Source organism: Filicampus tigris, chromosome 1 (assembly GCF_054856515.1).
Source record: "Filicampus tigris isolate MCC_2025a chromosome 1, RoL_Ftig_1.0, whole genome shotgun sequence".
Lineage (NCBI taxonomy): Eukaryota > Metazoa > Chordata > Actinopteri > Syngnathiformes > Syngnathidae > Filicampus > Filicampus tigris.
This window is the reverse complement of record NC_141217.1, coordinates 23,052,908-23,070,388: the sequence shown is the minus strand read 5'-3', so window position 1 is coordinate 23,070,388 and position 17,481 is coordinate 23,052,908. Positions and strand designations below refer to the sequence as shown.

Genomic DNA, 17,481 nt, shown 5'->3' with positions numbered 1-17,481 from the left:
ATTTTCTTGTAAGATTGTTGTTTCCAAAAAATTTAAATGTTATACCTGTTCTGTTTGTATATAGTACCAATCAAAACTTTGGAAACACCTTTACATGAAGTGATTCAGATCAAGGTTTAGACATTACTAGTGTGAGTAACCCGCTTTACATACGTGTAAAAATGAAATACACACAGAATAGAGTTTCTGTAAATAGTTTTAATATTAAATAAAAAAAGACTCCCATATAAAAAAGAAAGCTACAGTCCACAATTTAATCTCCTTTTTTTAAACATAAGTATTGAAAGCCAGGGTGTAGAATGAGAAAAATACTCCCAGAAAAATTCACAATTGTTTGCACTCATCTCTTTTCTCTAAACCATATAAAATCATAATAAAACACATTAACTGTACATATATACAGATCTCCAAGTGTATAGAAATTGCATAATTTGCTTTTTTTGTTGTCGTTAAATACAGCTAGAGATGCCAGTATTTTGAGGGGAGGGCAGTGTGAGGATATCATTCCATAATCTACAGTTAGATAAAGAATCATCAAATCCACAGAAGATATCACAGCTCTGGCTTTTTAAGAATCCCCATTTTGTTCATGATGGAGAAGCTACATGATGGATGGCTGTATACTGAAGGGAGGAAGTAAAATCTGATTACGGTGGCTTTATAACGGGAAAGAAAACTAAAATCATACATCTAAGTTTCCACCACCATCAGAAAACATTAGGAGTGTGCCTTAAAAAGTCCTCTCTGTATTTAAACAGAGGGTTTCATTCATGACATGACCAGAAAACCAACTAAACCACGGCCGGCGAGTGAGGGGCTCAGCAATAGCACTGTTTGTCCTAAACAATCAACATATTAGAAAAGACACACGCACACGCACATACATACAATTACATACACACTTTCCACAGAGAACATGGTTCAAGTAGACGGGCTTCATTGTGACTCACAGTAACATAACACATAGATGAGAGCAGTACTTCTGTGTAAAAAAATGATATGACGCAACATCATGAAGAGAGCTGTAATCACACCAACACAACCATTATTGTGTGAACTAGACCTAAGTGTGAGAAAATATCCACTTTTTTTTTTATTTTATTTTTTTTTAACTGTTTAAATTATTTTCCCCCGGACTGGAGCTCGTCCTATGCTTTATTTTCCACTGGTTTCCATGGCGTTGGTTAACATGAACAGCATAATTAGTGCAGTTGACTGAGAATGAAGATAAAAAAAACAAAAAAACAGATGAAGTTGCATCAATGGAAACGGGAAGCGAAGTCTGATTGGTGAACAGCTGTGACTGACAGCTCCCTCTACCAATCACTGCCTTTGAGACCTCGCCCCTCGTCTCCTCCTGCCTCGGACTGATGTGTCGGGCTTCAACGGGGCCGTCTGCAACAGGATGGAGGGGGAAAAAAAAAAAAAAAGGGTTATTCACAATTCAACAGCACATTACATGTACATTTTTTAAACAATTAACCATTTTTTTTATCTCCACAGACACTTGCGGAGTAGTCTACTCTCATAACAAAATAATACCATCCCCTTTGTCCCTTGAAAGGTTCTGTATAAAATACATACGAGGTGTTTAAAAAAAAAAAAGTTCCATGTCTGGTGTCACAAAAGATATATTTCAAAAAATATTAAAAGGTTTCCCTTTCAAATCGAGCGAGATCACCACCCAGCTCGTCTACAATTAGATCCCGAGGCGTTTTCTTCATTCAGTGCGCAAGAAGAGCCGAGAGTTGTGGCAGGACGTGTGGCTGCGTCACTATGACAATGCGCCTTCTCATAATGCCAGCTCTCTACTCACCTGTCCTGGCTCCGTGGGATTTTTTTCCTCTTTCCAAAGCTCAAGTTGGTCATCAAGGGGACCCGTTTTGAAGAAGCGGACGACAACAAGATGGCTGTGACAGCGGAGCTGTGGAGGATCCCTGAAGAATCCTTCCAGAAGTGCAGGAAGATGAGGCAGAGAATGCTGGGAAAGTGCCTTAGACTCCAGGGTGATTACTGGAAAACTTGTAGTTTGAATTTGAAATACATCTTTTGTGACACGAGTCTCGGAATTTTTCCGACACACCTCATAGTATTTAATTCAACCACACTCAAGGCATTTTTTAAGTCACAAGTGTCCTAAATTAATAGTAATTAACAAAATCATTTATGTTTCTAAAAGCTTAAGGTTAGCCGAACAGTAACCCTTCTGTAAGGCCAAATATATGATCTTTTAATCATGTGCCGCTTTAATGAATCCTGTATCCAGTTCCAGCAATAAATATGAGTCATACCGTAGTAGCCTTAGTTTCTTCGAGTGCTGTTGTAGCATCCACGTCTCTGAAGTCCTCCAACACATTCTGCAGCCTGACGCACAAAATATTAATCGGTGAGACATTGACATGTTGAAAAAAAACCTGAAAACAAATAAAAGTTCATCTTAAGAATCACTGACAACGCAACTTACGTTTGTTTTCTTTTTCTCCCGCGACGGGCTACAGCCACAGTTCCTGATTGTTCCTTGGTGAAAAATGCATCAATGACACATTTGGTCATACGCTTAAAAATGCACCATTACAATCAAACAGTTGATTGTACATTGCAAAAAATCTAAGTTCAAATCATTCAAAAACATTTAGTGTTATAGCAACAATCCCTTATAAGTCATGCTACAAACCTAACAGCCAGAGGATGCAATTTTATGAAAACTATTGTACTTACTTTACTTGACACTCATTGGTACATTTCTATTAGCTAGTGCTTTGATTTCATCTCGTGGCATATGAAAGGGGAAGGCAAGTCAACATTTTCCTTTACAATAGTACAGTATGTTCAATGCTTCCCCACTGGTTTAAAAACAGTAGTTTGATTAAAATTGTATTAGTGGAATATAAACTAAAATGTAAAATCCACCCGTTTTTATCCATCTTGGGGCGGCCATTTTGCCACTTGATGTTGACTGAAAATGACATCGCAGTTGCTCAAGGCTCAGGTTAACAACCAATCACAGCTCAGCTTGTGAATGTTACATGAAAAAAACTCACCTGTGTTCTGACTTTGCACATTGTACATTTAAAAAAATAAAAGTGCAACGCAATATCATTTAGTGTTATGGTAACAATCCATGATAAACAGCTCACATGTTTTCTGATTTTGGTCATGTAATATTTGCAAGCTGAACCTTGACTGGTGATCACCTGAGCAACTGATATCATTTTCAGTTAACAGCAAGTGACAAAATGCCAGCCCCCTTGAGATGGATAAAAAAGGGTGGATTTTGCTGCTTAACTCATATTTCACAAATGCAGTATTAATCAGAATGTCATTTTTAGACTAGTGGGACTGCATCGAACATATTACTGTAAAGAAAATGTTTGACTTGACTCTGTTAAAGAAAAAAACCACAAATGCAACTGGGTGACTTTTTCAGCAAATAGCTGAGAATAAGTTCCACAGGAAAAAAAAAAAATGCAAAGAGGTGAATTTGTGAATAGTGAACCGTGAAAAGGGGTTCACTGTATTGTTCAATGGTGTCTCGGTAGTTAGGGTTGCATTGTAAAAAGCAGTAAAAATGCTTTGTAATATACAGTGTGGCTTTGGAAGTTGCGGATGCAACCCCTCATTTACATGACCTGTCTGACTTAAATGAGAAACAGCAGACACTCACCCTTCCCTGCTCACTGTGCAACAATGCCGCTGGTGCATCCTCACGAGGCCTCCCACTGCAACCATCCCTGGGACTCAGATAACCTGCCTGTCTCTCTACACCAGTACAGTCTGTCTTCGCCTCCTCCAAGTATATGGAAGGCAAAGGGGGCTCTGGATGCGTGTGCCCCTCCACCATGACTGTTTTTCTTTGTAAAGGCGATGTGGCCACATCCTCGGTGGGTTTGGGCGTACCCTGGGCTGGAGAATGGGCTGCCGCTTCCAAGCTGAGGCGTGACAAGTCTGGGTTTCGCAGGGAGCAAGCCCGCCGTGGGCTGAGGGAGACCGGGGCAATAGCCTGGTGCTGAGTTGGGGCAGGTGTAGAGAGAGTGTGGTGCTCCATTGGGAAAGTGACGGGCGGTAAGGCACAGAAAGGTGATGTAGGGTCAGACGGCCCGGAGTGGACCCCGTCTTCCTGCTCTTTAGCGTTAATTTGAAGGAAGGAGGTGTAAATTGTATCCATGAAAGAGGTGTAGGGGTCGATAACTGGCCTGCCATCAGACCCTCGCTGAGGCGGTCGGCTAGGTTCTTGGGCAGGCGTTGGAGCCGGACTGGCAACCTCTTCAGGAGAGATCTGAGATGTCGCAATGTCACCTTGAGGGGCAGGGCTCTGTGTTTCCTGCAAGGAGTCAGACTTTTCGCCCTCAGAGGATGGTGCGAGATTCAGCTTATGGGAGAAAAGCAAAAAGAGTAGATTAAGATTTCTGCGTGAACACAGAGGGTAAGGCTGGCCAAAGTAATCAGGTTTTACCAGTGATCGTCTTGAATTCCAACTCACATTGTGTAGAGTGTCAGTGACAAAGTTAAATTCTATGTGTTAAGCGGTCACAACCATATGTACTCAGAGACGTGTGATCACTTCCTCCACTGTAGTTTAGTCACTGCTTAACGACATTTACTGAATGTGCACTCTTGTCAATGTTGGTAGCCCACTTTTCAAACTGTCATCCGCCGTCAAAACAGATCAAGCAAGAGGGCATTTCCATTGCCTGGTGCGTAGCAAAGCTAAGGTTAAAAACGAGGCAATGTGCCTCTTTTAAGACAATGTCATCGGCACTGAAAACTCAGAGAAAGAGACCCATAATACTGCGCTGGTATGCCTAATGTTGTGATCCGTGAGCATATTTTGACAACAGATTAGACTGACGTTTTTAATAACATGTCAGTTACTTACCTGGATGTTGTTGAGCAAGTTGATGGTCCCATCAGGACCTTGCAGAAGAGGCATGCCCAAAGATGAGGTCTGGACTGAGGGTAGGAGGATGGAACCGGCTCCAATACCCACCATGTTATGGAGGCCAGCAATTCCAGAAATGTCGCCTACAAAGCAGTGTTCCATGAATAATTTAATGGGATAATATTAGTAGCCATTAGTTTCTAAGTGCCATGTGTCCTCAGATGTATGTTACTTATCACACTCACCTAAAACAGCAGGGTTAAGCAAAGTGGGAAGCAATTGCTGGAGAATGGGGTTTTCCTTGCCTTGGAGAGAAAGGGGGATGAGGGTGTCCACACCAGCATCAGACAGTTCCTGTTGGATCGCAACGCATTGATCCAAATTAAATTCTGAAATAAGTTTTAGGCCACCATCACATTTATATGTATGTATCAGTAAGAGTTTTGGATTTTTCTTTATAGTGTTTATTTCATTGGACTTTGTTTTTAAATTCAGCTAGTTTAGCAGGGGATTTATTTTCGGAAAATGCTTCGTTTTAATTCTCTGTGTATATGTGTTTTTACAGAGACATATTGCGCTATTTTGTGATCGTGATCTTTTTTTTTTTTAAACTGGCAGATCGCCTCCAAAAATCCTGACCATGCAAATCTTACTTACATAACACTACAACAACTACAACAGTATATGTCTAAAAGTTGCATTTTAAAACAAAAGAAAAAAAAACGGATCTTCCGTTAGAGATGGCAGTTGGTGGTGGTCTGCATTAGAGTACATTAAGATAGAGAGAAAAATATATTTTTCTGTATTCACACGTAACCATCGCCAACAAAAAGGTAATTATGGAAAATACACGTCTAATAGAGATGTTGAAACTAATAAGGACAGAAACTCGGGGTGTATCAAAGGAAATTACGACAAGGTACAAAGAAACAACCTAAGGAGACGGGGAGCCTACCTGAGGTTGGGTATGCTGAACAGGAGTTAACTGGGTATGGGGTAGGTCAGCTGCGTTTAGAGCAGCTGTAAGGAGGGCGGGGCTAAAAGGCAGGAATGTAGCTGGGTGAGGAGGAAGGGCAGCAGGAAGGAGAAGAGACTGCAGAGCTTGAACAGATCCCTCCGCTCCAGGCGGGAGGGGAAGGCCCTGGGTGACTTCCAGAAGCCCCGGCCCCTGAAGAGTTGATGGATCCAGAAGAGCCGCAGCCTTGTCCAACGTGAGTCCCTCCAAAGTGGCAGGGATCTGTGGCGGCTGCTGAAGAGGAACCTCCAAGCTGACCTGACCCAACTGATTCAGGGGTAACAAAGGTGCCTGGTGTTGCCCAAGCAGAAAGGATGCCATAAGCAGAGCTTGAAGACTTGGTTTCTCTGTTAGCCCCAAATCAGACTCCTGTCCTGTGGCAGAAGCTGAGGCTGGAGGTGGGATTGGGTTTAGAAGGCCCAATAGATTAAGAGGTAAGTCTCCTTGCACACCGCTCAACAGGGGCAACAACGGAAAGAGAGGATTACTGTTTATGTGTTGCTGCTTCTGTTGCTGATCCTGGCTTTGCTGCTGTGTCTCTGGTTGTATCATTAGTGGCTGCTGCTCTGCAAGATGTTGTGTTGCAGCAGTGGAAGGAGGTACCTGTGCATTTTGCCCACCCAACCACAGCCCTCCGAGGTGTAATGAGGACAGGACCGTAGGGTCCAGGATGGATGGCAAGCCTCCTGTGGAAGACAGCAGCTGAAGGAGCTGATCTTGGTTCATGAAAGGGAAGGCCTCTGCCAGAGGTAAAGGAGCGGTTGAGTCACTCATAGCTGAAGGTGGCTGAGGATTGTCCTCCCCAAGCTGAGAGGAGCCGACGACCTCCGAACCGGTGGGTGTCAGAGGTTTTGTCCATGTGGAGTTCTTCAAGTCCCCACGTCCAGAGTCACCGGAACCTGGAGAAGAACGGGCAAAAACATATTCACCACTGTGTTAATGACATGACTCAATTCTATGATGTTTGTCGAAAAACAGAATAATAATGAAAACTATGTAGCTGGGGACAAAACCAATAAACCGTGATAACATTTCAGTTAGTAATGCAAATATCATTCATACTATATTTGGTGTCTTTGTACATCAGAAGACTGATAAGGTTTGGAAAACACCCTTGGAAAACGATCACCTCACACTTGCTCACATTTGAAGACAAGTTATAGAATGTTTAGTCAGACTAGTCAGATGGAGATTTTACAAAGACTGTGAATTTTGCAAGGTCACTATTTACAAGACTACAACTTGATTCTTTCGCTATTTTTCCCCCACGATGCACATTTCCCCCATCATGTGAACGGTTGTTCATCTATGTGTGCCTTGAGATTGGCTGGCAACCAGTTCAGGGTGTACTCCACCTACTGCCCGAAGGCAGCTGGGATGGATTCCAGCACACCTGCGAGCCTCGTGAGGATAAGCGCTTCAGAAAAATGGATGGATGGACGCTCTTGGTATATACATAAATCCTATGAGTATTACTCACCCGCAGGGTGATTTTCTTGGGAAGACATCACTACATCTGTTGTATGGTCAGCTGAGCTGCGTTCCTCATGTCGTACAGTGGAGGATGCTGCAAGAAGGGCTAGAACATGATTGCTAAGGTCAAGAGGCTTTGGCGAGGTGGATAACGCCACAGAAACATTGCCTTGTGGGTGACTCGGGTCTCCTGTTGACATGTCATTACTGATCATGCTCTGTGGCGATGCTTCTGGTGAACATACCCGGGAAACAGTGTCAGTTGCGGGAATGTGATTCTCAGTTGGGTGATGCCTGTCAAGTGGAGTTGGCGCCACAGGTGACACAGATGGGCTGATGATGTTGTGTAAAGCTAAATTTGAGCGAGACAGCATTGAGGATGTAGAAGAATGTCTCTGTAGAGGACTTACTCTCACAGACTGAGATTGTGACTGCACTGATCTGAAATGAGTGGAGGCGCGAGGCGGAGTAAGCATCTCTGGAACCAAAGGTATCGTATTAGTGTTACTGGTTCGGCACGGTGACGGAGGCTGCGGGTGGTTGCCACCGGAATGAGGGGTTGAAGGAGAGGGCGAAAGTGTGGCGCTCTGCGTCTTAGTGTGTCCGCCGCCTTCAACAGACAAAGATCCCGAATGAGCTGGATCAGGGTTAGAAGCCGAGGCTGCGGCCTGAGCATTCTGTACACTGAGTAAGTGCAAAAGAGCAGACAGGGGCTGGGTTGGAGGATCCAAGCTAAGGGGGGTTGGTGCCAAGCCTGTAGTGATATCCATGGCTTCTGCCTGTCGAGAAGTTCCAGACAGATGTGCTGTCTGTTTGGAAGTGAAGAACTTGGATGTCTCCCCTGGTGGCAGATGGTGGTGGTGCTCGGGCGTGACACTATTCAGGTTCTGCACATCTGAGGTAGAGGCAGAGCGAGGGAAAGCCGAAGATGATAGGTTCATAGCAATAGCAGCGACAGAGTCTCCCGGCTGGCTCTTCTGCTGCCCATTGGCCAGCTGCTGGGTGTCTTTGATCATGCTGAGAACAGTGGGAGATCGCCGTCGCCTCTTCCTGTGCGAGGCGTTTTGCTCTGTTTTGGGAGGCAATTGGGGCAAGGAAGAAGCCAGGGACTGGGCCAGGGAGTGGGGTGAAGGAAAGAGGACAGAAGAGGCTGCTGCTAGAGAGGGATAGTGAGGCCGAGAGGCAGCAATAGGGGAGGAAAGGTGGCTGTTTTTTAAAGTGCTGTTTGTTACCTTTGTCGACTGTTTTTGCTGTGCCTCTGTCAAGATTTCCAAGGAGGAGGACACACTCGTTTGGCTGCAGGCCACATTCGAGCCCTGGCCTTGGGTTACCTGGCTAGCCAGCTGAGCTTTAGCAGCTGCGGAGAGCAGACTACTTGCAGGAAAAGAAGTTGAGGGCGGCGGCTGGCCCTGGTGACTGTGGTGGTTCAAAAACGGTCCCGCGGTAGCACTGGACATTCCTGCAGGGTTCAAGCCAAAACCTGCTGGTACTGCGCTGGCACTCACTGTACACTTTGAGGGTTTCAGTGGAGGAGCATGAGGACTGTGACTGCTTTGGTTAGTCAATGTGTTGGGGTTTGTAGGGTTTGGGAGGTGGTGGTTATTAGTGCTACTGTTGCCAGAGTTCTTAAACTGCTCCAAGATGTCTTCCAGCTTAAACTTGAAGATGTGGGGGCTGGGGTTTGGCGAACCACAAGGCAGAGGGGAGCGCGGAGAGGAAGAGCAGGAATTCCTCCTCCGTGACAAATTACTCGCCGTCAGCCCTTCGGCCGCTGCGGTCGAGCCTCCGCCCAGATCAGAGACATGAGAGGGGGAGGCCGAAGGGTAGTGGGACCGCTGCTGAGGAGACACGCAATTCATGGTATGGACAGAGGGAGAGAGGATGGGAGAGGGCGAGAGGGGAGAGCCTCCACCTATGACGCCATGTGGATGCTGCGCTTGGGCCTGTGAAACTCTTCCTCCCATGATGAAGCTTTTAGGAGAGGAGCAAGGAGGGGAAGATAGGGGCCTTAGGAGAGGGGAGGCAGGAGTTTCAGGAGTTTGGGGTATTTTTTGACCTTGACTGACATTTTGAGGGGTGGGAGTGCGGGGTGACCTTTGGGTAACATGGTAAGCAGGGAACGGAGGGCTGCTGGAAGTGGGAAAGGGCACCGTTTGAGGAAGAGAAGGATGATGAAGCCTTCGTAAAGCATCAAGAGGGTTGTGAGAGTTTGCGCCTGTGTGAGGGCCTGGGGAGGAACCATTGTAAGGATAAATAAACTTGTGAGAGGAATTGGGGCTGGCACAGGGGTTAGGGTGGGTATTATTTTGTGGTTGTGCAGGAGTTGGATGAAATTTGGGATGGTAAATGGGTCCTGGGTCCTCTTCTCGCTCAACAAGAGCCCTCTTTGGGTTGCAACTGCCCACTCCCTTGCTCACCTCTGGAAAAACAAAAATATATATATTTGATGTTTGAACATGATGAAACATTGCTTTCCAATGACAACCTTCTAAGTAGGGGTATTTAGTGGCCAGTTACATTGGCCGTTAAGCCTTTTCAAAATAACAATCGGCCGGAATTTTTCTGATTAAACGCCGATGTAATCTTACTTTCTCATGTAACAGTAAACGTTATTCATTGGGCATAGTAAAGGTCATGCATGGCTGACATAACAGTATTCTCTGTGAATACCATCCTTCTCCATCCTCTCATATGCCCATTAAGACACAACGTCTATAAACATAAACATAAACATGCTGATAAGATTTAGATTCTTGCTTAGAGGTCATTATTGCGTTGCTACCAATACTGATACATTTGCTAACTCGATTTGGCCATTGCGATGACTGTCTGCATGGCTGATAGAACATTAATCTGATGCTTGGCAGGTCTTACCTGTGTGATGAAGGTGAGCAAAGGGCAGCTGTGATGCTTGCATACTGCGACACAGAGCGGCCATCGCCACCACTTTCCGTCGATGGTTGCACAGTTTGGTCATGTCCTGCTCTGCTTTGCCTAAAGGCTGCTTGTGCTGCTCTACTTTTACCCCCAACGTGAAGTTAAAAACCTGTTGAATGTAAAAAAAGAAATACAATTTAAAAAATAAGAGACACAATACAATATTAATCAGAATGCCGTGTTTAGACTAGTGGGAGGCGCACAGAACATATTATTGGAGGGAAAACTTGGGGGTTGACTTCATGTAGACGGCATAGGTTTGATTTCCAGTCAGTAGTACCCCAATAGCCAGCAACGGCCGGTCCCAAGCACAGATTTAAAAAAAATAAATAAATAAAAGCCAAACATCACACGAGTGACTTCTTGTGTTGAGTCTGACACCTGGTGGGGCAAGCTGAAAGTTGCAACAACAACCTAAATCAAATTCCAGATGTTAAGACCAGTGTCTCTTATATCCGATTTTGACAGATTCAGCTTTGTACAGTCAACTTTTCCTTCATTTTTCTCATTCTCGCCAAATACACGACAGCACAAGCAAACAGTTTTACCTTGTTGATGACAAGCGGACACTCCAGACCACATTTACAGGTGCCATCAGTCAACAGATAGGTCTTCACCTCATCCAGGGAGGACAGAGAAGTACCACTGGGACTACAAAAAGATAAGCATCTGATGAATTATACAGCCATGTAAAATGTAAACAAGTCAGTGCAGATGTCCACCAAGGTGCAAAGATGAAGTGTCAAGATGCGTTTTAAAAAAGAAAAGGTTTATAACAAATTTGATTCACATTTTGACATTCTGATATTTCAGAAAAATATCCATTAAATAAAATGTGGTGCATGCACACTGCGCACCACTCATCTGCTCTTCAGCAGGTTTACATGTGTCGGAATACTCTAATAATTGCATTAAAAACTTTCCTGAATTCCATTTATTCAGCTTACAGTATTTCAAAAGTAGTTACGTCTGTAACTACGATTCTATGAATCCCTACTGACCGCCAGGGGCGCATGCGCAGGGAACATTCAGTGCTTTAAGCACCGCCCCTGGCGGTCAGTAGGGATGAAATAGAACTACCGTGCAAGGTGACAGTGTAATAACTGGCGGGGAGAAGGATTGTATTAATTTACAATCAGGTTCAGAAGCACTTAGACAATTACATAGTTTTGATATTGCCTGAATGCTGAACACATATCTAGCTTCATATTTTAATCAGCATAATCTACATACCTGACATACACCACTTGGCCGCCATGCACTCTCCTCTGCCAGCCGATTGGGATGTGTATGGCAGCGGTGACCAACCCATCCTTGTCCCCACTGCCAGTGTCACTTCCTCCCATCATTCTGTAGCTGCAGCCTGCCAGCGGCTTGGTGCACAAAACAAGAAATCCTCACTGAAATCATTCCCGATCTTTGACAGTTGTAGCTGCAAAGGCCAACAACTTTTAACTTGCCGGTATTTTTGTTTGAACCAAGTTTGTGGGGGGATGTGCCTTAAATGTGGCACAGATGTTGAACAATGAACTGTTATCATGAGGCAAATATATTGTGAGCTACCACACAGGACACTATTTTCGCAAGCATAAAATGATTATCTCTTTAAAACATGAGAAGAAAATACACCACGTTACCATGAAGTAAGTGGACTAATTTAAACCATAAATAACCTACAGTATGTCCAAGTATATTTGATGCTATTTCTATGTACTGTTTTAGAAGGAACAGAGTGTGAAGATGTTGACTGCTATGTTTGCTTTAGCTTCTTGTGCTAACCACTAGCTCGTGGGCAGTCATCTCGCTAGCTTTCACATACTTGTCACTGGTGATCTAGCAGTACAGTGGTAGGCTGAATTTACACTGTGTGACTCAAGTGACACACAGTTCCAATTTTTTTTGTCCTCAAAATTGCGATTGAGACATGAATCATGGAAGTGTATAGAGGAAAAAACGAATCACATTGGAATTATTTATTATTGTTTACGTCAGTGTCGTCACTGCCCAGTGTCGACGCAATGGTGTCATTTCAATGCAATTAGGGTATTCTGCACATCAGGTTCATTCACAGGTTTCGTGAATATAAACACATATCGGATATGCATCACTCAAAAATATACATGGACCAAGACATCGAAAAAAAATCTCTGATAGACATTAAATTGGAATCTAGTACTTGGACCTGCGGTGTAAATGCAGCTGGCTGGCTGTTGGCAGCGGTCACTCAAAAAGCAGAGTGCGCAAGTACAAGCTTGATCACGCAACCTCGACACAACAGTGATCGACCCTCTCGCATTTCCTAGTTTATCCAAGGCTTCAAAGCAAAAAAAAAATCTCAAACAGTATTTCCTGAAATTCACAACTGACAAACTGACGTCAAAACAGCCTTAAAGTGAGTAAGTTATTCTTTCAAATCACTATGATAATCTGAATTATATATTTTGCTGTGATTCTGCATTGTGTGATGTAAATGGATTGTTTTGCACACACCTTTTTTTTAGCCGCCGTTGCCACTGTTGCTTGTGAAGTAACTTTGACCAGCATGGCTCATATTTTCTGCTGCTTCCAACACTAATTTAATGAATTTTATCATTTACAAATGCCTCTTTGCTGCGCTATATTTACTTACTTATTATGTATATTAACAGTTTACGCAATGTTTGTTCATTCTCGGCTCTTAATTTGAATTTGTTTGTTCCATGCATATTTTGAGTGACACATTCGCCAAACAAACTTTTGAAATAATTAAAAATAATTAACATTTTAATATGCTGACAATTTTTGTGATTAGCAAGGTTTTCGATGATACCAATATTTTGAATATAGGAGAATGATTAAGAAAGTTATCAAAGTTTTGAGGCCTTCTCTAGCACCTTTTAACCTCATTGCATCTGCTTAGGCTATGCTCACACTGCAGGCCACTGACGTCTAATTCTGATTTGTTATGCAATCCGAGCTTTTTATGGAATCGTTCACATCACAAAAACAAATGCAACTTTTAATGTCAACAGAACACGTCCGTGAAGTAAAATGCATTGCATTACTCTTCGCCCAGTCTGCTTCGTCAATCACTTATGATGTTTGTTGCTTTTTGATGATTTATAGGTCGGATGAGAAAAATATATTAATGACGGACTGCAGACGAATGGCGGACTAAATAAATGGGTTTCCATCTATGCTTAATACCTCTATTTTAAATTTTTTCCCATCATTCGTCAACTGTCAGCAAAGCGGGCGTCCGTCATTGACGGTTAAACGGACCGGTCCGTCACATTGATGGAATGCCCAGCTCTGCGAAAAAGGCCTGGGTTGGATTTGAAAAAAAATCTGAATTTTACTATTCATAGTGACATTAAAAAAAAATTGAAATCGGCAAAAACAAAACAAAAATTCTAATTGACATGCAGTATGATTAGATGCATCAAACAGATGGCCCTTTATAGGGAAATAGGGGCGCGGTTCATATAGATTGCAGCTCGCCACATTGAGAATAAATTCTCATTCACTAACATGTGCATGGTACTGAGAAGAAAACTGGCAGGTGCACATGTGACATAAATCCTTGTCTGCAGAGTAGATTATTATTATTATTATTATTATTATTATTATTATTATTATTATTGTGGCAGTATGAGCCCAGAACAATTCAATTCACATTACAATTCTGACAGAATGGCTTGTGTCAACTTTGGAGGTTCCATCGTGATCACACATTATCTTAATTAGAAGATAAAGATATAAATAAGAATACCTTGTCATCTTTGTGAAGCCAGGCTCGGGTTTGGCTATGGTATTGACTGTCGGATGAACATGCTGGTGGGTTAGAAGCACACAGACTGCCAGTTAACCTGACCCAATATCCAGAATGTCCCCAACAACTAGGCCGCTCCTCTGCTCAGAAAGATGAACACTGCAGATGTTTATTCACTTCAGATCCAAGGAGGGGCTGATATGGGGATGATGAGCCTGCAACATAAATGTGGAGGTGGATTATGTAATATGGGAAGTCCCACAGTAGCAGACCACTTAGAAGATTTCTAGATATACAATTACTTAGATCAGAGATATTTACATGAAATGCACTGTCCTCACAATTAGAACAACACGGGAAGTTCATGTTGCCGCTACTTTTAGGTGGGAGGGTGTGTTAAAATATAGGCCTATGTTTTAGTGAGTGTCCAGCTGCAGAAATAAGTCGAATACACAACAACTACTGCACACGCTTTAAGAAAGCAAGCACGGGTAGAAGTTCCTAAAAAATGATATGATGTAATGGTGCATTAATCCATGTCTGAAGTGTGGAGTCATGGCAAAAGTAGAATCTAAACACCACGGTTGACACGGCAGGCTAAAGTGCTAGGCTAACAGCTAGGCTAGCAACCGCGTCCACTTTGTAGTGTTGTCGTGACAGCTGTCAGGCGCACTAAACTCTTGCACATTAGCCACGACAATATGCAACAAACCTCACGCACAAATGAGCGACAGACACACACTTAGAAATACGTCAAATAGATTGCTCAATAAAGGACATAAAGGTTGCGGGGATCGGCGCGGTGATATATCCACCTTTCTCGGCGTCGGGCTTTCTGTGTTGGCGAAGTTTTGAAGTCTTCCCTTTGCTGGCTCGCGGGAGAATCAAGTTAGCTGGCTAGCTAATGAATGCCTTTTGACGGACAGAACGTTGACATAAACATCAAGAAACACTTCCAGCGTCGCTCGCTTATTCGTGCGACGAGCGGCCGACGTGTGAACAACGTGTGCAAGTTCAATTTACAGACAAAGGGCAATAACGCCGCAATTTGACTGCGCCTTGGATAGCGGGGGCTAAGGCTAGCACGGAGACTAGCGAAGCAGAGCTAGCTGACTGAATTTACTTGATTTGGAGTGTCCCGACAAGAGTGGAGGCTGCCCCGCTGCCGGTTCAGACTTATCCAAGACGTTGTTTTCGTCTCACTACTTGTAGGCCGTCTTGCATGAAGATATATTCCCATAACCATCGCGAGCCATGTAATCCAAAATTCACAGTCGCCTTGTTTTTTTGTGTGTGTGTGTTTTTTTTATTTTACATTCCCAGCAAAAAAATAATGGAGTTTTCTATCGCGCATGCGCACTCCGAGCTCGCGAGTAGTATTGTACCCAACATGCACCGGGAGCTTTGTCACCTTCCAAGTGGACATGGGCCATGCTGTTAAAAATAATAACAGCGCTTCACGACTAAGTCATCGTGATCACACAATTGACAGGCAAAAATTATCATAGTTGGAATGAGTTAGTATACTTCTGAATTTTAAGATGCAAAACGTTTGTTTTTTAAAAAAATAGTGTGTTATACACACCCTTAGTTATGTAATTTTGTCGTCATGTTTTTATTTTTTATGATGATTTTTCACCAGTTGAAATTCTACAATTTGTGTCTTTTAACAAAGAGAGAAGGCGCTACACCAGAGCGAGGGGGTGCCCCAAGCCCTGTCAGAAATTTGTGGCCTCCAGCATTTTATTTTTGTATCAAGTATGTTTGTTTTTTTTAAGTAAAAAAAATGTTATAAAGTTCACAATTTCTCTTTTCGTATCCAACTCCCTCTTCCATGTTTGTGCTGCACTGGTCCGATGTAATCTAATTTCACTAATTTCTTAAATTATATGTTGTGATCCAATTATTTATTGTTCATGAGTGTAGTATATATTATACATAAGACTAATAGTATACTGCACAGTCTAATAGTGTACTATGCTTAGCAACATATTTATAAATAGGATTGGTGGATATGGAATTGTACTGCCTGTAATAACTTGTACATTTTATATAATATTATGTTGTTTATTTTGGTAACAGTATATGAATATTATGGTAACTCTGCAAGTGATTTAAAAAAAACTTGATTTATTGGTGATGAAATAGAGATTGAAGGGATAGGAACTGAAAAGTTTATACTTCTTCTTTTCAAACATACTGTATATTTAAACTGGTAAATAAGGATGACTGTTAGGATAAGGATGTTGCTTTTATTCAGTGTTTTGTTTTGTTTGTACGTTTGTGTGAATTGTCTTTTTCCCCATAAGTGTTCTTATTGTAATAGTTGTTTCTAAATTGTGTATTTTTTAAATAAATACCCCCCAAATATTGCCAATGCACAGTTGTTTGTTTTGATTAATTATGCATAATGGCCTAAATTAACTTGTTGTCCCATTTTAGATGTCATGTCATGTCATCTTCCAAACCGCTTATCCTATATAGGGTCGCGGGGAGTTGCTGGAGCCTATCCCAGCCGTCAATGGGCGAAGGCAGACTACACCCCGAACTGGTCGCCAGCCAGTCGCAGGGCACACATAGACACTGTCACTGAGCTGGAATCGATCCCACGCTGCCTGCACACAACTCAGGCGTGTGTACCACTACACTATCAGCGGACCCATTTTAGATGTGTTGTCTGTTATTGGCAGGCACATGGGCACTGTTCCGTGCTGTAGCTATCTGTTACCTTTGCACATAAAACATTTTGTTATTGCCTTGTGGTCACTTGTATTAGGCTTATAGTTTGTTGAATATTCTTTCGGAAAATTCAGTATCAAACATGCTCATAATAATAATAATAATAATAATAATAATAACAATACATGCTCTGTATCACTGCTTTTATTGTAAAAACAAGAACCTCCTTATAAAGCAACTCAAATAATGAAAATTGGTTGTTCTATCGCCTAAAATCCTATTTTGACTTTTGGCGTAAGGTGGGGTGCTCCCTGGAATGGTTGCCAGCCAATTGCAGTACACACATAGAGACACATTCAAATACTCACATTCAAAACTAAGGACTATGAGTCCTCATTTAAACCTACGAACCAAGTTTCTGAAATGTGGGAGAAAGCCAGAGTATATGGAGAAAACCGACGCAAGCATTAGGGAGAACATGCACACACGCAGGAAGGTTGTAGCCTGGATTTGAACCCCCAACTTCAGACCAAACTCAGAACTGTGTGACCATACCACCTAAATAATAAGATGTCTACCTATAACAAATGAGGAGTCTTCTTTGCCTCTTGTTTGAAGGTAAGTCCAAGTCTTGAATTTTCTCTTCTTCTCCTCTTAACGCCCCTTGAGACTGTTTGCTCATTCGGACATACACACACACGTATGCACACACAAATAGACTTAATCCAGGTGCTCACTGAACTGAAT

The 17,481-nt window shown here is 42.7% G+C and overlaps 1 protein-coding gene across 7 annotated transcripts; it reads right to left on the bottom strand.

Moving 5' to 3' along the window:
- Nucleotides 1-180: 180 nt before the first annotated feature.
- mbd6 (methyl-CpG binding domain protein 6) lies at nucleotides 181-15,413 on the bottom strand. 7 transcript variants are annotated; one of them, XM_086027381.1, is made up of 15 exons: nucleotides 14,871-15,413; nucleotides 14,056-14,270; nucleotides 11,538-11,677; nucleotides 10,853-10,955; nucleotides 10,242-10,413; nucleotides 7,375-9,786; nucleotides 6,383-6,793; nucleotides 5,835-6,286; nucleotides 5,125-5,233; nucleotides 4,877-5,022; nucleotides 3,665-4,369; nucleotides 2,465-2,517; nucleotides 2,292-2,364; nucleotides 1,817-1,947; nucleotides 181-1,395 (listed from the first exon to the last, which is right to left on the bottom strand). In XM_086027381.1, exons 3-15 carry the CDS (start codon nucleotides 11,651-11,653, stop codon nucleotides 1,383-1,385), a joined length of 4,896 nt encoding a protein of 1,631 aa, XP_085883507.1. In that variant the 5' UTR covers nucleotides 11,654-11,677; nucleotides 14,056-14,270; nucleotides 14,871-15,413; the 3' UTR covers nucleotides 181-1,382. The 7 variants fall into 7 exon arrangements, 6 of the variants coding, with proteins under 6 accessions (XP_085883507.1, XP_085883486.1, XP_085883473.1 ...); XM_086027360.1 differs by having other exon boundaries at nucleotides 5,835-6,793; nucleotides 14,871-14,967; nucleotides 15,179-15,413; XM_086027347.1 differs by having other exon boundaries at nucleotides 5,835-6,793.
- Between the last annotated feature and the right edge of the window lie 2,068 nt (nucleotides 15,414-17,481).

Coding starts and splice junctions, on each gene's coding strand:
- mbd6 (XM_086027347.1), bottom strand. CDS start 11,653: ATGATGGGAGGAAGTGACACTGGCAGTGGGGACAAGGATGGGTTGGTC. Junction 10,956..11,537: donor GGCCAAGTGGTGTATGTCAG/GTATGTAGATTA, acceptor ATCTTTTTGTAG/TCCCAGTGGTACTTCTCTGT. Junction 2,365..2,464: donor GGGAGAAAAAGAAAACAAAC/GTAAGTTGCGTT, acceptor TTTGTGCGTCAG/GCTGCAGAATGTGTTGGAGG.